Source organism: Python bivittatus, unplaced genomic scaffold (assembly GCF_059951505.1).
Source record: "Python bivittatus isolate LINGU-HERP-01145 unplaced genomic scaffold, Pbiv_v1 ctg000080_np1212, whole genome shotgun sequence".
NCBI classification, from domain to species: domain Eukaryota; kingdom Metazoa; phylum Chordata; class Lepidosauria; order Squamata; family Pythonidae; genus Python; species Python bivittatus.
The window spans coordinates 14,322,947-14,343,381 of NW_028277035.1; the positions used below are offsets into that span (position 1 = coordinate 14,322,947).

Here is a 20,435-nt window from a genome sequence, read left to right on the forward strand (position 1 = left end):
AGCGGCCTTGTAAAAACAATTCTTATCCTTGCTTTTCAATCAGCTGCTGCAATCCACCCTAATGTTTGATCTGGACAACGCGCTGACTGTTGTTTATCTCAGGCCACCATTGTGAAGCTATTCCTAAAGTAGGAAGGCAGGCCCGCATGTAAAGCAGCCGGACACTCAGTCATCACAGAACGGTTTCCAGCCAAGTAATTTGTTTCACTATAGAAAAGGCAACAGAAGCTGGTTGTGAAAATTCTCTTAGTAAACGAGTGCGGGGAAAGGCACTCTGCATATGCTCAGAAGTACAAAAGCCGAGCTGCCAAGCTCCTTAAGGGATGTCGCTCTGAATTCCTGCCTGCCGCGCAGTTACACGAGAACCGATAAAACTTAAGAGAAACGAAAGAGAGAAAATAGGAACAAATATCAGCCCCCGCTTCAGAGCTTTCCAGGTCTGGACAGAGCAGGCATTGTTGGGATCATTCCTTATTGATTCACTGCTCCCTCGTTAACCTTAATATAGGATGCAACAATATAAACAAATTAGACCGGGAACGACACGCACAAAGTCACCCTCATACAAAAAGACGCTTTGTTTTCTGCTCCTATTTTTAACATCCCGCCTCGTCTGCGGCAATTGGTTCCTCCCTACGATTGGCATGTGACGTCACCGTCGTCCCTTTCGTCCGGAGACGCCTGATTGGAGCTTTCGGCGCCTCCCGACGATTTACGTTTTACTGTAATTAGCTTGGCTGAGAAACCGGAAGTGGCGTGTATGGGGGGAGGCCTACCTGCAGGAAGAAGTTCGCGTGAAGTGAAGTCGGTAGGCGGAGGTTGAGCGGCCTTCCCGTGCGGAAGCCGGGTTGGGGTGCGCTGGAGATCGGGGGTGGTTGGAGCAGGAGGAGGTTGCTGGTGAGGGGAACAGTTGGAGGCCTGGTAGATTCAGGCAAGCAGAGGGGTAGGGAAGGGGTCCCAGTCTGGTTTGGAAAAATGTGAGACCCAGACCAGCTTGCCGGAGATTTCGACGTTCTTGCTGATACACTTTCCGTCCAGACTGCCATTGGAAAGTGCTGGGGGAGCCTCTGGTTCCTGATTTTAAAATGTTCAGGGATTGTATTCTGCGCATTTCAAAGCACTATGAAACAGAGTTGGGGCTTTGCTTTTCTTGATTTCCAGTCGCATGGTTTTGTCTCTCGGTTAGGAGATGGTGGGATCAGCTCGCAGAAGTGCTGCTCTCCTGGTGCCTACTCTGGCCGTTTAGGTCGGGCTTGTTGCTTAGAAATGGAGATTATTGGATACAGATTAAAGAATAGCATATGTCGTGGGGTGGGTGGGTGGGTAAAAGTGAGCTAGAACTCTGGGGGAGGGGAATCTTGAAAGTATTATATGACTCCAGTAAAGAAACATAATTCATTGTAGAGGATACCCTTTAAGTGATCAATCTGCTAAATTTTCAGTTCCTAGTATCTCCAGTGGAATAAAGAAAATGGTTTGAAAGGACCTTATATGAGACTGCAGAAAGCTAGTGGCATTTAGAGCAGTGGGTTGAGTCAGCATGGTCTGACTTAAGGGCTGTGTTCACACAACTTGCTTGCCAATAATTAAATCCTGATTTACTCAATTATCTCTCTCTCCTGATTTTGCACAACATAATAATGTGCTAACAATGTGGGTTGGGTTTGCATAAGCTTTGCTAAATATGGATAAGTGTGGTTTAGTGTGTCTTGCAAATGTAGCCAATATAGTTCTTTACAGTTTAATATTTTCCTTGAGAATAGTTGCAATTAGTGATAATTTCCTGTCAGTTGCACAGAGGCAAAATGGATTTAAATTAATTGTTGTTAGTTCTTTAGTTAAATTTTTGCCATTTTGAGTGATGTTGAGTGATATAAAGTGTCAAAAGTAGTATAACTAGACTTTTTCAATGTAGATTTGTATATTTGTATATTTTTCTTTAAAGATATGTATTTAAAATGTATATTTTTCTTTAAAGATATATAAAGGCCTTGTGTAATTTTTTTTTCTTTGTCTTGGATTGCAGGTTCAGCATGGAGTCTGAAGATGCTGTTGCTCCTGAAAAATTAATTGAGGATTTGAAAGACCAGAGCAGTCCTGCACATAATACATATGTCCCCAAAGTCGTTGAAGAAAGTGCAAGTCAGTTGTCTGACTCAGGTAGAGAAGATGATCTCTTCCATGATTGTAAAGACTCTTTTGAATCAGGAGTGGTGGAAGAGAATCACAACAGTGAGACAGATTCTTCAGAAAATCAAGTGGATCTAGATGAAAAAGAATTGCTAGAACTGGAAAAAAACATGTCAGAAGAAGAAAAGGAGGTATGTTTTAATATAAAGCTGCACATATTTTTTAATTGCTGTTTATTATTACTGTAATGCTAAATATGTTTGCTTGGAAATGACTGCAGTTGTTTGCAACAAAAATATTTCTGTATTTCTACTTGGAGTGCTAATATGTAGGCTGTTAAACATTCCTTGCAGCTCAGTCCAAATTTTATTTCAAAATGAGTTCCAAATGACTGCATGAGATTGCAGCCTGTCTTCATATTTATTCAGAAGTATTCCCACAGAGCTGCATGAAATCTATTTCCTAGTTGATATGTATAGACATTTAGGTCGCAGTCTGTTAGTAAATATTTTAATATGTAACATTTTTGGGGATAAATACTGTAACAGCACTCTGATTTCTCTTCTCCCTTTTCCCCTGTTTCATATCTGTTGTGTGTGATAAAGGAATGTGCAAGGACATTTCTGGTCCTGCTACGTATAATTGCAAGCATTGTCATTATTTGCTCATATAGTTAAGTATCCTGTGTCATAGTTTTCTCTTATCACAGTTTTGCTTGATTAGTTTATTTGTTCTGCATATTGCATTATGTTTTGCTTGTCATTCTCTAAATCTGAAACGGGCAGTGTGCATCTTCCAAATAGCTGAATGCAGTCTATATTTTTCTTGGATTTTGAGTGTAAGAGACTCTCATGGACTTTTAAGTCTCAGTGTAGTTTGACTTACCTGCAAATTGACTAATTACAGTTCAAAAGAAGAGCTGGATGAAACAGCAGCTTATACTGGTGGTTGGGTTCAGTGTACTGATCCATTGTAAAGAAGACTACTGTTAAAGTGAGAATAGCCTCACTGACAAGAGGTGCTAACTGTGATGCCTCCAAGTAGTATGGCCTTTCTTGTTTGGAGCTTAATTTTCTAGATTCATGTTTTTTAGCTTTCACTCAGCTTCAAGATTATCCATATCCATATTAATATTTAAGCATTTTGTTATGCTTCCCATTTAACCGAAGCATCAATATTTCTGACATATAGCTTTAAATTGCCATGCTGATGGGAGATTATTTTTGTAATTTTTTAATGGAATCCGGTTTGTAAAGAGAATCAAAGCACAGATGAAGCATTGTTCAAAGTCCCTGTCTGCAGATAGAACTGGACTGCTTGAATGCAGAGAGCTAGTTTTCCATGTGAGTGAAAAGGATGTGTGATTCAGCAAAATATGTACATAAGCATGGAATTTTCCATTTAAGCTTTTCCAGTCAGCGTACAACCTGTGTCTGAGGAGGCTGAAGTCACACCTAAAATACACACAATAAGCAACTCTGTAGAGATTTGCTTTGTCTAATCCTTTTTGTTACTTATTGAGAAGCTACACAGTATGTTGTAACCTGACTATGTTGAAACTCCTATTCCCTGGTCTAGTATTCCATAGCTTCCTTCCTTCCAGATGTGTTAGCTATGTTAGTTGGGAATGATGAGAATTGTAGTTTAGTATGTTTGGAGGGTAAGATGTGGGAGATTGTTCTGGGATTTGTTTAATTTGTATTCATTCTGGATTAATATCAAAGAATGGAAGAGAATACATAATTCATATCACTGAACAAAAATCCATTTTTATCCTTTGAATATCTTCCCTGATTCTTAAATTTTGGCCCTCTCAATATACATTTTAGCTTAACTTTAATTCATTGGATGCTGTATTGTTTGGGGGGGGGGAATGAAATATTTTTGCTGTTACGCTTCTAAAAGGTAACAATGTTTGAAGCATTAATGTAGCTTGGAGTATTCTGTTAATATTAATGTGCTTGGAAATTCAAATGTATAAATGTGAAAAGTCAATATAATTGAATGTTTTTGAAGCAGTCTATTTTTCAAAATGAAAGTCAGCCAAACTATTTGATATTATAGATGACTGTTATCTGTGTTTTGGTAGCAGTGTTAGATGCGGGTTGTCTTAGATGTTTCTAGTTTAAAACAGGACCTGAAGTATGTATTAGTTATATCCATTGTTCAGGGTAGACTGTTGCCTTGAAACTGGTTGAGTTCTTGTGATGTCATAGGTCCTGATCAAGGAAGCAGATTTGGGATAGAGCCAAGATTATTAAGGACTGGAGCCTGGCTATCATGGATGTAAGGAGAAAAGGATCATGGGGGGAGTGAGTGCCAGAGGGAAGTTGGGATAGAGAGTATGGCAAATTAATTAGAACTAAAGGGCTATGAAAAGAGTGAGGGACTAGGAGGTGAAGGGAGGAGGAATGGAGAGGCTAGGCCTTGTGAGAAGTTGAAAAACAAACAAAGCGACATGTGCTGGGGATTGTACAACTTCCAGTCTTCAAACCTCTTTTCCAGTCCAACTATTGATTAGGTGGCAGTTTCATAAATTATTCACTGTAATCTTTACCAAGCCTTGGAGACTGAAAAGTATATGAGATTGGTAGCAAATAAGGTTTGTTTTTCTACAAATATTGATTGACTCTTATTCAGAGAGCTAAAAGTAAATTTTGTTAGAAACATCAGTGACATATGAACAGTAAGAATTACTTTTAAAAAATCCTTGTTTATATGTATTAAGTCATATTTTATAGGTTGTGACTAGACTTTGTGGTTAAGAGTTGGAATTGCAAAACTAAGTTCAAAGCATGGGGTGCCTCAGGGCTTGACTCTCTCACCCTTCCTTTTTAATATCTACATGAGTCTGCTGGGAGAGGTCATCTGGCAGCATGAGGTGTGGTATCCATATGCTGATGATACCCAATTACACATTTCCACCCCTGGCTGGAATGCCTGGGGGACTGTAAGGGTTTGGATGGGCAGGAACTGGCTTCAACTCAACCCTAGCAAGATAGTGGCTCTGGGTTTTTGGGCCTCCTGGATCCAGTGGTACGTCATCTTTGACTCTTGCCTGGGAAGCACTCCTCTGGACAGAGTTGGTGACCAATTTGGGGGTCCACCTGGACTCATGGCTCCTGCTCAAAGAGCAGGAGGCAGCTGTGGCTAGGGAGGCCTTTGCACAGTTCTGTCTCATGCACCAATTGCAGCCATTCCTGGACCAGGAGGCCGTACAGTCACTCATGTTCTGGTCACTTCCTGGTTGGATTACTGCAATGTGGTCTACATGAGCCTGCCCTTGGACCATCCAGAAACTACAACTGGTGGTGTCCAAAGTTCTGGGCATTCTACTTTTTGCCCATATTACACCACTGCTGGATGAACTGCACTGGCTTCCAGTTTCTTTCCAGGTGTGATTCAAAGTGCTGGTTATTATCTTTAAAGCCCCAAAAGGCATGGGACCAGGCTATTTGCAGGACTGCCTCTCCCTTAGGATATCTGCCTGTCTCACCAGGTCAGATAGGGTGGGTGGGCTCCAGGTCCCTTCCCTTAAATGTTGTAATCTAGCAGGATAGGAAGTGCACCTTCTTTGTAGCTGACCCTGCCTTGTGGAACACCATTCCCCCAGAGATCAAGCCGGCCCCCACCCTCCGTGCCTTCTGAAAGGCCTTGGACAGCTGGTTATTCCCACAAGTTTTGGGATAGGTTGAGGCTGGGGCCTAGCAAGATGGTGTGTGGATGTATAGAAGAGTGCCAGCCCATGGTGCCATGAGTTCTTATTTTATGGTTTGGTTTTTTTTTTTTTTTGGTTATTTTTACTTTTTATTTTGCCATCCAGGATTGTTGTTATAATATGGGTGACTATATAAGTCTTTAAAATAAATAAAATAAAAGTGCTTCTCTATAAGCTGTAGTGCATGTTCTATAAAATCTTAGCTGTTTTCAGGCTTGGGAACTAACAAAATCTCTACGAACAATTTGACATTGTATTATTAGATACCAATTGAGTTTAATGAGTGTTCCATGAGCTATTTAATCTAAAAAAAAATTTAATGTGGTTATAGATTGCCTCTAGATATCATTGTGACTTATGACTGTCGCAGCATCCCCCTGATTGTGATTCGGGCACTTGGCAACTGTGGCACAGTTGTGACAGTTGCAGGATCCTGCGGTCATGTGATCGTCATTTGTGACCTTCCCAGCCAGCTTCCAATAAGCAAAGTCAATGGGGAAGCCAGCAGGGAAGATCGCAAGTTGTGGTCATGTGATGTCTCACTTAACTACTGCAGTGATTTGCTTAGCAACTGCAGCAAAAAAGGTTGTAAAATCGGGTGTGGTCACGTGATGCCTCCCTTAACAACGTCGCTGCTTAATGATGAATTTTCCAGTCCCTATTGTGGTTGTAAGTCGAGGACTACCTATAAAACACTTGGTAGTGGTTTCTATATGTAATGGACAATTGATTTTAATTTCAAACTGCTATCAAATCTTAATTATTGTATTATTTTCATTAAAACATATTTTTGTTGTAGAAAAGAAGAAATGAAAGCACAAAATTAAAAGAAGAAGGAAATAAACAGTTTAAAAAAGGAGGTAAGCATATGACTTATTATAATATGCAAACTTTTGTTAGTGTTTGGGCCTCCTAGATGCTATCTAAAGGGAGATTCTAAGGTATGCAGAATAATTCTTTCATTATCCCAGCCAGTATGGCCCAGATTAATAAGAATTTAACAGATCTGGACATCTGGTAGCACAAGACTAGGAGTCAATGCAATATAGTAATCAATGAAATCCTCATGGAATTTATCTAGTCTTGCTTTTAACTAGGTATCTTTGGGATATATCCTTTAGAATTGTTTCATTATAAAATTTTACCATAGTATTTAGAAATTATCTTTAGGTTCTGTCAGTTAAAGGCTTAGGAATGAAATCTAATATTGTATGAGTGGACTTCTACTTGTGTAGTACACTTTATCTATTCCAAGCTTGCCACAGTAGTCCAGAGCAGATTTTGGCTTGGGGGTGGGGGATGGCGGAGGATGATAATTATTTTCTCCCTGTTCTGTTAATGAAAATCTTTCTGTGCTGGAAAAAAGCTGTAAGGTTGCTTGCATTTAGACCTTATAATTTTTGAATTCAGTTAGAGCCGCTTTCTGGCAGAGATAAACATGAGTCTTTTGGCAGCTGTTAAGACTAACAGATTTCCTGGGCATAATCTTTCAGTGACGATTCCAAGTTTTTATCTTAAAATGGCTGAAATGAAGTCCATGTCTGCTTACTTGCCTTTGTGCATCAGACTTACAGGTCCTGTGCATGCACTGATTGGCAACTTGCTATAACTGAGGTGATTTTGGACAGGAAGCATATTCTTATTGTACATGCTCCTGGTTGCTTCTCCCAGCTGTTACCGTAAATACACCTTAAGGAACTTAATCTGTTCTACTTGTTTGCATAGCTGAGGATTGCTTACATAATTAAAACAATCCATTAAGACATTTTTTTTATTTCTCCAACTTCTGAGAGCTTTTGATATTGAATGATTTGTAGGAGTTAATGTCAAAATGCTCTTTTGGGGGTTTTGAGCCATGTTGTCATAGCTAGGATCTATGGGTTGTAGGGCACCCTTTCAAAAGTATTCCTACTGTGCCAGTAAATTATGTCAGCAGACAAATATTTTGTTGTAGTGGTAGTAGTAGTAGTTATTATTATTATATGCTGCCAGAATAATCAAGAAATGCCTTAGAAATCGTACTTGCAGGCACTCCCTTAGGAATAAGCACCCATGGCAACAGGCATGGTGGGCCCTACAACCATTGCCCTTCCTTTGGCTTTCATTGGTTGACGGCCTCTTCCCTTGGCAGAACAGTTGGTTGGCTCTTCATGATATCAGCACAGCTATCTTGTGGGTGATGTTGAGTTAACCATCTTGATCCAGGAATTAATACAGCACAGGTCATTCTATATAATAAACTTCATGTTCTGGTACTGAGAGAGAGTCAAAAAGAGATTCTGCCCTTCTGCATGGGAAAAATGGAAAAAAGGCAGCAATGTCATCATCTCCTTTATCTTCACTGGAACATTTGTCTCCTTTAATTCCTCTGTAGCAAATCATATGCTCAGCTTTGATTTTAGTGCCTCCAATGTTTCTGAATTCTCTGATACCAAAGTCTGCTGAACTTTTTCAGGTGGAAGACAGATTAGGTTCAATACTGTGTGATAAAACAAAGAGAGAGAGAGTCAAGAATTAATGGTGCTGAACAAGCATGAACATAAAAATGAGTTTTAGGTGGTTGATCATATAGAAAGAATGAATGAAATTAAAGAATGAAGGGGTCAAGAGCAAAGGAAAGACCACAAAAGTTGCACTTAGATGGAGTTAATGAGACAACCGGTATAATGAATGGTGTTGAGGTAAATTAGATTTGGTTCTATTTCATTTTTTTTCTTACCTTGGGTCAGTTTCTTTGATTTAAATAGATTTGGTTCTATTTCCTTTTCTTTTTCTTACCTTGGGTCAATTTCTTTGATTTACTCTTTCTTACTCTTTTTCTGCACCTACTTGCTTACCCCCTCCTATGATGTGAACCAACAGCAGAGCTAATTTGAAATAGCAGAATTGGCCCTTTATAAATGAGTCTGTTACTATGGTTGTCCACAATTTTTTCCTGGTTTTTATACTTTTTAAAATTTGTGCTTGGTACAACTATGGTAGGGATAGATTGTCATGAAGAAAATCTATCTATGTAGTCACTAGGAGTAAAAAATGTCATATAATCAATCAAAAAAAGTGGCATATAATCAATCATAATGATAACTATGAACCATCCTGTAGGGCAGTGGTTCTCAAAGTGTGGTCTGGGGATCCATGAAGTCAAATAAATTTAATTTCTAATACAGCACATATTAATAGATATAACCCATATAAACCAAAGCTCTTTGGGTCCTCAGTCATTTTTAAGAATGTAAAGGATCCTGAGACTAAAATGTTTGAGAACCAGTGCTGTAGAGTCAAGGATAAGGTTTTGTTGACATTATACTTACTGAAAGCCCAGTGTGTTAGAGGAAGCTGTTACAAAGTACAGTGGTACCTCGGGTCACGAACGCTTCTGTTCCCGACCAGTTCGGGTCACGAACAGCACCATTTGCAAAATTTTGCTTCCGTTCGCGAACTCCGCATCTGGTGACAAACAGGATCCGCGGCTATTTTCCCTGCTGACACACGTGGTCGTGGCTTCCTGTAGGGAGGGGGGACTCTCCCTCCAAGCAATAACCGCCTCCCCACCCGCCTTCCTGTCCTCCACGCCAGAAGTCACCTCGAGCAAGGTTAGCGTTCTCTCTCTTCGTACTGTACTGTACTTTGTGTCATATTTTTGTGGTTAAAAAAAAAAATACATATGGTTCAGAACGGATTAACCGTATTTACATTGAACCTTATGGGAAAATTTGATTCGGGTCACGACCAAAATCGGTTGGTGACCAAATTCGTAGGGGTCAGAGCGGATTAACCGTATTTACATTGAACCTTATGGGAAAATTTGATTCGGGTTGCGACCAATTTGGTTCACGACTAGAGTCGCGGAACGAATTAAGTTCGTGACCCGAGGTACCACTGTATGTTCATTTACATTCATGCATACACATTACATGTATGTCTGTTAAACACACCAGTGCATAGGAATGTGAGATGTGGAACCATAGGCACTTAATGAAAATCTGGTATTCCAAAAGATTGCAGACAAAGCTCTCTAAGTAATAGTTGGGTTTTGAAAGAAGAACAAAAAATAGCTAAGCTCAAAATACAGATTAGAATTGCACATTAAACTGAGTATGATAACACATCAGGGGAATTCTGCATAAACATAATATACTGTACGTAAAAAACATAGTAATGTAGAAAAATCCAGTGAAAGCGTTTGCATTAGAAGAAGAGCATAACTAGAAAACCACCTCGGCAGTATTTCTTGCAAAGGTGTCTACTGTCTACTTTTGTAAAGAAGATAGAAGAAAGTAGTTAAGGCAATAATTGTACAATTTTTGAGAAGAAATAAGGGGAAAAAAGGCTAAATCAGAATTGGGAAGGAGTGATATTGGATGCATTGTTCAGGAAGATTTGCAGATGTTCTTCCTCATAGGAGAAAAGTATCTGCTTCTGTCCAGGTTCTGCAGAGCATTTCAATTTCCTGGATGTTTTGCTTGGATAAAGGTAGAAACTCAGCTCCTGGACACCACATGGTTCTTGACAACAGTATGGGAGTAGTTTGCTCTTGCCTTCCTTCAAGATGCTTTTTTAATTACCCAGCCTAACCTTCAGCTCTGGGATTCTCTGATGGTACCCCTGTAAGTACTAATCAGGCCTGGCCCTGCTTAGCTTCTAAGCGCAGAATAGTCCAGCCAACTAATGCCAGCTGTTGAGACATGCTTTGCTTACCACTTACAATAAAAAATAGTGCTCTTGCATATTAGTGTCTACCTGAGTTTTTCTCTGGAAAAAAAAATATATGCCAGCTGAAGCCAGCAAATGAAAAAAAAAAAACTTAGTAAAGAGTCAACTTCTCCTGGCTGAGAAGTACCCTCTTAACTAGAATTGAGTTCTTGGTTGCCATCAAATCCTCTTCTTTGCTCCTTCTCTAACCCACTTTCCTAATTGGCTTTTTCTTACTGCTTTGGAACACTTTTGCACATGCAGCTCTTTGCCAGTATTAGAATGGCAAGCCCTGGTATTACAGACCCTTACCAGCTTGGTTTGGAGATGATTATATCATGTTGTGGCTACTGCTGAAATTCTGGAAGGAAAATACTGTTTTATGTTTAGTAATATTAAGACTTCTGTTGATTCTTAATGGGTAACACTGGAACTGGGATATATTTTGATCCAGATAGTGGAACATTCTCCTTCTCCCTCTTGATGCCATTTTTCATCCCTTCAGCATATCCCAAAGTTTGAGAGTAGTTTAAAATGACACCTATATTTTTTGTGATTAACTCACATATTCCTATCAAATGGCCTTTCAGCTCTAATGGATACTCTTACCCCAATTGGTCCTTTAAATCAAGGTTTTATTGTATGCAGCTTTGCATTTTAGCAGTATCTCTTTTTAATCCCATAAACAATTGTCCCAAATCATTCTACAAAGGGAAACAAAACAAAACAAAAAAAGAATTGATAATTTCAATGCACATAATACACCTATGCTATGTTTACCATCTCATTGTCAATTAATGCTTGGCTGAGAAAAGGTCTAAAGTTGCAGGATCTATTGGTTCATGGGTCACTGGATGGTCCCAAGCTGTCAATGAATTGTGTAATTTAGGATTTTAGTTGTTCTGCAGATTTGTGGAACCAGGAGGGCTTGAACCATGAATGGTGGTACTTCTGGTCTCTTCCACACATATGTACAGTTTCAGATATAGGATGGTTTTTCCTATTTTTCACAGAAGTGTCAAGCAAAAGAAGGGCAAGAGGATACGCAGTATTTTAATTGTGTGCATCCTTCATTAGAAAAGTTGCAATTAGAAGACTTCCAGTTTCATTCTGGAAGATGTCTATATTCTGCATATTAGTATTATCAGTAGGACAGTCTAAGCTCAATATACTTTCCCCAGTATATTGAAATCACTTTTAACTATGATAAAAAAATCTATTGCTGCTGCTATTTTTCCAGAAATTGTTCTGATTCCAAAGCAGTCAATCCCTTTAGCCAGAATAGTAGAGTTCCTAATCGCAGCCAGTGAGTTTGTCCCTTTTGTAATGTCTATGAAGTTATCTCCTAACATACTGTCTGTCCTGCTTAGAGCAAACTTGAATTATTTAGACAATAATACCTTTGTATTCCTACTTAAAGCTCCAGTGGTTTTGTAAATGCTCGCTTTTGATAAGCCTTTACTAGCCTTTAATTGGATTCTGGCTATCTAAATCAAGTGTTAACATAAATGTATAAACTCAGAAAATCCAAATTATGTAGTATTTTCATGTTAGCATGATATTAACATACTGTATGTTTCCTTGCTTGGGAACCTCCTGGTATGTAAAAGTTTTTCATAGCTGAATAATACCTATTTACAGACTGGATTATCCTGAATCTTAGCTATATTTAAAAGTTATGTGTTGATGCTTTGCTTTTAATTCCAAGAGAAAAAGTACTGTTTTGAACTTATGCTGGGGAAGTACATTGTGTCCCACAAATGTGTCCCTAACCATATTAGTGTTGATTTTGTCATATTTCTGCATAGTTTTGTGTTCTCAGAAAAAAAAAAATTGTTGCTGAAACAATTTCAGTTTTTTTCTGTCCTGACTTCAGAGTATAAAGAAGCAGAAGACTCGTATGCCAAAGCCTTGCAGGTCTGTCCAGCCTCTTGTAACACAGACAGGTCCGTTTTGTATTCAAATAGAGCTGCAGCAAGAATGAAACAGGTAATACTAATTTCCAAGATTGTAAATTGGCAAGTTTTGATAAAACTGATATTTCTTTCTGTCAGAACTTTTACATGCTATGGGAGAAGGAGGGGCGGGGGGGGAGTAACAGAACAAAAGTTGATCTGACATTTCAGATATCAGTGCAACTGTATTAAGTTTGAACAGTTCTGCTGCAGCAGAGTGAGTGTATTGCCAGTATTTGCTAACTGGCCAGCCTTCCTCTACGGCTGTAGAGTTGGGTGAGATTGTCTAGGGTTGAGCTGTGATCCCTTGCCATATTCCCACCCTCACTTGAAAGGAATGCTGGGAAAGAGACTTTGCTATAGCAGTGCTTTTCAACCTTGGCAACTTTAAGATGCGTGGACTTCCACTCCCAGAATTCCCCAGCTAGCATGCTGTAGAAAGGCAAATTGCTCTTCCCGTTGGACATTTTCAGACTAGGACAGGTGGTGGAGGAGGACTGGATGCTGCTAACCTAATGAATAGGCTTTCTGCCAGCCTTCTCCCTGGCATGCTTCCTGAGAAAGGCTGATGAGAAGGGCTTGCCTGGAAAGGGGAAGCAGGGATGAGTGTAATATTTTTGGTTGACTCACAATGCCAACCCAAAGTTGAAAATCCCTGCCTGGCATACACTGAAGATGGTAATAGATGTTTGTGGTCAAGGCTTGTTGATATTAACTAGTGTTGTATCTTTTATGGTTACTTGGTTGGTTTTATTTTCTAGTAAACAGAAAATTCTTGCAAATCTTGGAATAGGTTAGACTTTGCCTACAGATGCTAAGCATACCTTTCTTAGCCTCTGGTTTCACTGACTTATTGTCCCCTAGTTCTGGATTAAGATGCTGAGCACATAATCTTTTTATGTTGTCATATAATCTTTCCCAATATTTATTAATATTAAAAAAATTATATTTTACATTAAATGTCAGTGTTATCTCTTATTTAGGACAAGAAAGAAATGGCTATAAGTGACTGCAGCAAAGGTATTTTCTTCTTGTCCTTTTGTTCTTGGTCAGGATATTATTATGTTTATGTTTGGGGACTAGACATGGGGGAGGAAATGAAGAGGTGGGCATGTTTAGAGGGATTTGGAAATAGGCTGGATAGAATGGAGCAGAGCCAATAACACTGAAATCAGGTTGATTTTCATAACTGTTAACTGAGATCCATGTATCCTACTAAGCTGTGGTTTATGGAATAAATAATAATCAACTGGCTTCACACAGAATATTAAACCATTAATTAGATAATTTATGAACTACAGGTAGCCCCCAGTTTAAGAACGAGTTCCGTTCCCAAGTTCTATCCTTAAGTTGAATTTCTATTAAGCCAGAACAGTATTATTGTATAATACTGTATAAGTAGTATTGTGTAATGAACTTGAACCAACTTGAATCATTGTGTATTTAACGCGAATTTTGCTACAGTAGGCTCCTTTATTAACTATGGGTTGTCCTTAAACCAGGTGTTCTTAACCCAAGGACTACCTGTACATTGTTGGTTCATACGACATGCGAAATCAAAAGCAGATAAATGATTGTTTTCAGTCCTATGAATATAGATTCGGGTTCAATATGATATAGAAACATTGAGTTCCAAGTAGCAAACATCTAAAGACATATCTTGATACTTAACATCTGCTTAGTCTTTTTGCCATATAGCATGTTGTGTAATGAAATTAATGGAGTTGCTAAATAATACTGCAGCATGATTTTACAGGTATCTTGTAGAAATACTGCAAGTAAGGTGTTTGTATTATTGCTCTCTTTTTGTTTTTCAGCCCTGGAGTTAAACCCAAACTATATCAAAGCACTATTGAGGAGGGCAGAACTGTATGAAAAAACAGAAAAGCTAGATGAAGCCTTGGAGGATTACAAAAACCTGTTGGAAAAAGACCCATCGGTATATCAAGCAAGGGAAGCTTGCATGGTAAACTTAATTTTGTAATGAAGGAGATGGTAATAGTAATACCTGTAAAACCCAGAACTTTTCTGGACACTGGTAAAAGATGCCCGTCTAAGAAACATGATCTGAAGGAATGGGGAGTGAAGAGAAGGATAGGCACTGAAACGATAACCCTGATTTCAAGTTGAAGGATCAGTTATAAGAGAGGAGGGAAGATCATTCTAGCGACAAGCTTCTTGAATTGAAGCTTCCACTTCAGTTGTGGGCAACACCCCACTCTGGAACGAAAGGAAGGCAGCCGGCCTGATTGGCTGGGATTGAGTGCAGATTCTCTCTCAGCAGTATCTGTTCCGTGGAATGGTCAGATCCAGGTGTTTGTGCTTCTCAGTGAGGGACAACCTTTTCTGGTACTGAGACAGTGCTGTCAATTTAGCTCAGTTTTTGTTTTTTTGCAAGCACTGATTATCTCTTTTAGCATTGTAAAGTTACTAGGAGCAGACGATGAACAAAAGTATTCTGTGTTTGCCACAAGGCTAGCATGCTGTGCAGTCTGTCTTTGCTCTAGCACATATGTCGCATTATCACTTATACCTTAATATTTAGTTCCTTTCGTTGTTCTGGTGAAAGTTGGTGTTTTGCCCTTCTAACAGACATGGGATGGAGGACACAGATGTAGTTCAGTCTCCAAGTGTGGGGAAAATCTGCCATGGAGGGAACAAAAGGCCATGTTGGTTAATGCAGTGTTCTTTTTTGTGGCTTTTTGAAGAGCATTTGCTTTCAAATTCTTCAGAACAGAAGATAAGGCTTTTGGTCCCCTCCACAATAATTTGTTTTTTAATTTTAGAAATGTATAATCCTAATAGCCACTTTTAAAGGGGGTGGTGAGGGCAGTTGTCTAAAATATGGAAACATCACAAAATCAGGATGTTCTTATGGGGGAGCATCTTCATATATTTACTGTATCTGAAGATGTTAAAGATGTCACGCTCCTTTATGTAACATCTTTAATGCTTAGCTGTAGGCTTTTAAAAGAAATGGCTTTGAAGTTTCTTAAACGCAATTATGAAGGGGCTGTCTATGTCTCTGAATTATATGACTTGAAAGAAAATCAAAGTCTGTAATTGTATGATGGGCACCTCTATGATGGGATTAGGAAGCCTAAGAATGAGCTATTTCTCTGTCTTAGATGGGAGCAGAATAGGTCTTTGACTGGTGTGCGTGGGTCTCTAATATCAGATAATGGCCTGGGTTGTATGTGAACTTAAAGCAAGTACTGGCAATAATTGTGTCCTTCTGATCTTTTCATCATCAAGTGATGCATCAAACTCTGTATACCGAATAATGAGTAAATAAAGTTGCTTAGCAGGTTTGTAGAATTGGTCTTCTGTTTGCTTTTTTTTAGAGACTGCCAAAACAAATAGAAGAGCGTAATGAAAAACTTAAGGCTGAGATGTTAGGTAAGTAAATTTTGTATATAGTTTGTTTATGCTGTATGATGGTTTCTCTGTAGGTATCTGTGTAAAACATTGTGGCTTTCTTAAAAAGCCTTTTTTTGTAGAAAAGATTTGCAGAATTCCATATACTACAGACTTGTTTTGGAGTCTCCCATCTCCTGAAAAAGGAGGGTTTGTGTATATGACTATGTACCTTGTCATATAATTAAGAAAAAAAACTATCTGAACTGGGTCACCCTGATCTCTACAAGTACAGGAATAGAAGCTCCCCCCACTACTACAGCAGTAGAAATGCAGTTTATTCATTTTGGCAGTGAGAAACAAGCTTTTGCATAAAAGCAAATGGCAAGTAGCTTCTGCCATGAGACCCGCAGCTTGAAGTCATTCCGAAGATGGGAATTATAGACTGGATGCAGAGACTAGTTGCATGTTTTACTGATGTCAGGTTATATGTAGCATTTGGGTACAAAGACAATTGTTTCTCTCCTCAACCAGCCAGTTCTTTTGTGATGGTATACTCGATGTTGTTATGCTCCTTAGAAAATTGTAATCATAATCACAAAACTTATATGCTGCCTGACTCTCAGTGACATCCAACACTGAATACACATCTAGAGGAAAAAATTTTAACAACCTGAAGTGAGATTTAATGTTTTGAAGATTCACAGCCCCCTAACCGATCATTCTGTGCTGTTTGGCTTAATTCACTTTTTACGTGGTGTGTCATCCCAAATTATTGTTTGACCTTTCTGGTAAAATCAGTATAATATTTCTTTGTTTCTGCTCTGTGCTCGGCCAGGAGCCTTTGAGTTTCACCTGGAGCAATATACAGCTTAGGAACTCTTACATATTCTGAATAAGAAGACAAAAACCTCCCTTGCTGATGGAGGAGATGCAAAAATCCAAATGAAACTCTGCCCTGCCCCCCTCCCTCCCCTTTCATGCTGCTGTTAAATTTTGGAGAAAAATTTAATGGCCATCTTTGTAGAGTTGGAGGCAAGCAGGGGTGTGTGTATGTTAATAAGAGGGAAGGGACTTCTAGCTCTTTGCAATTATTATTATTATTATTATTATTATTATTATTATTATTATTATTATTATTTACTTACTTACTGCCACCTACTCTTCCCAAAAGACTCTGGGAAGTGCAAAAGGTCATTTCACTCTGGAGTACCTGTAGGGAGTTGATAATATGTTGAAAGGTCAGCAGATGGAAACACATCCAATTCCTTTCCGTGCCCAATTCCTTTTCATTAGAAGCTGGCTTTTGCTTCGGTATTTGCAGCACTTCAGAAGGGACAGGTGCCTGTCTGAATATAATCCTGAATCTTATAGTCCTGCATGCAGTTCTTCAAGGCATTTGTGGATGGTTCAAAACTAGACAGAACAATGTTTTTGTCTGAAATTGAAAACTTACTGGTGGTGATGTTGTAATTTTAGCTGGGTTTTACTTTAAAAAATGTTCTTATTTTATTTATTTATTAAATTTATATGCTGCCCATCTCCCCCGGAGGGTGACTCTAGGCGGCTCACAATTAAAATAAAAACCGAAAACAGTTAACCATTTAAACAATGGTTAAATAATAGTGAAACTGATATTTAAAGTATTTTTCCAAAATAATAGAGCAGAGTTTTGTGCTAGTTCTGTGCTTGTCTACAATAATTTAGCCTTACTCTCTGGATAGCTGATTTCAGTTTATACAAACTTGAATTGTTTGTTTTGGGCAAAGAGAAGGCTTATCCAGCCCAGACTTTGCCCTCTTATCATCCACCCACACTCTTAGTTTCATTTTAGTTCTTCATGGTTTTAAGGCAGGCTTAATTTGGGCTGCTCCCAGTTTCAATTCTTCATGTACTTTGTAATGTCAATTACAGTACTATTTTAGAGGATACCATGGTTCTTTCCACCCCTTTTTAAAAAAAATGTTAACTAAGGAGTTCTAGAACTGAGGATAAACAGATTAGCTGTAAATACCTGGGGTAAAAAGACAAAGTACGATTTGCAGAGTCTTTCAGGTTGAAAACAGGTGTTTTGTTTACCACTGATCTGTTGGGGCCTTCATGTCAAAAACCTGCTATGGGCCTTTCAAACCATGGGAGTTGTACTAGTACAGCTGTGCTTTCAAAGGGGAAAAACTGCATGTAGTGCATAATGGTGGGGCAAATTTCAGATATGTAGCATCTTTTCCATTGGTTTTAAAATGACCATCTACCATTGGAGGTGGATGATATAAAGAATACCATCCTGCTTATGTTGGCATTTCTTGAATAGAGTTCTTACAGACCTTTTAAGACTTTCTCATTCTGTATAGTATCAGTGCCATAAGACATTTCTTCCATTACTGAGAACCTGTATACTTTTTTAATGTAGTTGGAGATATATCTTTTTTATGTATATGTATTGCAGGCAAGCTGAAGGACCTTGGGAACCTGGTTCTCCGTCCTTTTGGCCTATCAACGGAGAACTTCCAAGTGAAGCAAGATTCATCAACTGGCTCATACTCTATCAACTTTGTTCAAAATCCAAATAACAACAACCGATAACACTAGCCCAAACTGCATGTGGCAAAATGTTGGGCTTTGAAGCTTAATGGTGATGTGGTTTCAGTGAATGCAAAAAGGATGAGTAAACATTTAATGCATAACACCATTCTTTAAAATGGGAGGATTTGAACTGAGACCTATGCATTTTGTGTGTGTGTGTGTGTGTGTGTGTGTGTGAGATTCTTTCAAAAGAGTTGGGCAGAAGAGGACAGTTAGACCTTCGCAGTGATGTTTCATGCACTTTGGGCACTCTGCATCTTCCTTCTGAGGTGGGATGGGGGTTAGCTTTGCAAATTAGAACAATTTTAGTGCAACTAAACCTGTAGCCGTAGTACAGTTGTTTCATCATTTGTGAAGTTTGCAGGTCTCTTTGAAGGATAGAGAAGTGTTTCTCTATGCAGAGAATATACTTTTACCTTACTGATAATAAATCATTAATGGTACTGGTGCCTGCATTTTGTTTCCTTTTTATTCAAGTAGCCTTTTCAATGTTGGATGAATGTTGCATAATAGCATGAATTCACTTAGATGAGGGAAGGCGGTTATTAGCACCTGCATACTTGCATTGGGTACTCCAAGCTCCCCACCCCCCGTGATCTTATGCCAAGTTTTTTTTTAGAAGACACATCAATAGGCTTTTAAATAGATCTATTTTATTTTATTTTTTTTGAAAATCCAAAAAGTGAGGGGGCATCTGGTAAAATGATTCCAACTCTTGATCACCAAAAATGTGTGTAATTTATTTGCAGTACTCTCTGGTTGTAAAGAAAGCTGCCTATCCCTGACTTAGACATGCCTTCTAAGCCTTTGGGCTTTACTGGTTTGGTCTCAGCAAAATCTATACATCTTTTCTTGCAGAAGATGTATAGGCAGCTTGTTGTAATCTCTGTCAGTATCATAAAAAAGTGTATTAAAATGTTTAAATGTGCCTTTATTGTATTTGGTTTTGCCTTTAAGTAATAGAATACAACTGTATAATTTGTACCAAGCACCATTATTAGCTAGTAGTGTCCAAACATTGTTACTATGCAGCCTTCATTTCAGTAAGACTTCTGGATAGACTGTTTTGATAAAAAAAAGAAAATACTGTATATTCGTTTCTGAGTTCTTCCTATATCAATTCCTGCAATTGTTTGTCAATTCATAGATTTTTAAATCTGAAAGAAACAATTTGGCTATCATATAGAGTTGTAAACAACAATTTAGGCATCTTTGATCAAATTGTATGTTTCATTGGATCTGTCAGTGATTCTGTGAAACTGACAGAAATTCTACATGGTAAAACATCTTTTTGCAAACTTTAATGCGTATTTAGTATTTATGTGGAGTTGTTACAGATTCAGAGTAAGAAAACAGTGAATGTGGCACATGCAAGCATTTGGACATCCTTTCTGTTAGTACTTTGGGAGGAATAACAGCTTCCAAATATTTCCTGTAGCTTAACTAAGAGAACTTCTTCCTCGTAGAACTCTTTTAGTTCAAAAGATCATTGAGTCTTTTTCCACACACTACTTCTCTGAGATCTCCCCACGATTTTCACTAATATTCATGTCTGGGAATTGTAGGTCATTCTAAAATGTTTATCTTTCTTTCTAATAAGTACTTCATGGTTCACAAACAGTCGCTTATACAACAGTGATTTGCATGGGAGAGTTGGCAGAAGGAAACCTTTTCTTTAACCTCATCTCAAAAGTAATTGACTGAAGTTTGCAAAAGAAATCCTTGATAAGCCTAAAACGTTTTGGAAAAAAGTGTTTTGGGATGATGAAACAAAAATTGAACTTTTTGGCCACAACCAGACAAGATATATTTGGAGAAAAAAGAAAATTTGAAGAAAACATTTAAAGAAAAGAAAATACCTTTCTGAATGTTAAGCTCAGGGTGGCTCTATTATGCTTTGGGTTTATGGGGCAACCACTGGCAGAGGAAACATTTTGTGAGTAGAAGAATGGATTAAATCAAATACCAAGATACCTAGAAACTAATGTCCTTGGTTAGTG

The 20,435-nt window shown here is 38.5% G+C and overlaps 1 protein-coding gene across 5 annotated transcripts; it reads left to right on the forward strand.

The window, feature by feature from the left end:
* Positions 1 to 691: 691 nt before the first annotated feature.
* TTC1 (tetratricopeptide repeat domain 1) lies at positions 692 to 18,669 on the forward strand. 5 transcript variants are annotated; one of them, XM_025168689.2, is made up of 8 exons: positions 692 to 808; positions 2,027 to 2,321; positions 6,648 to 6,708; positions 12,417 to 12,529; positions 13,479 to 13,515; positions 14,313 to 14,461; positions 15,840 to 15,894; positions 18,299 to 18,669. In XM_025168689.2, the coding sequence occupies exons 2-8, from the start codon at positions 2,034 to 2,036 to the stop codon at positions 18,433 to 18,435; spliced, it is 840 nt and encodes a 279-aa protein (XP_025024457.2). In that variant the 5' UTR covers positions 692 to 808; positions 2,027 to 2,033; the 3' UTR covers positions 18,436 to 18,669. The 5 variants fall into 5 exon arrangements, with proteins under 5 accessions (XP_025024457.2, XP_025024451.2, XP_025024449.2 ...); XM_025168683.2 differs by having other exon boundaries at positions 766 to 897; XM_025168681.2 differs by having other exon boundaries at positions 802 to 931.
* Positions 18,670 to 20,435: the final 1,766 nt, after the last annotated feature.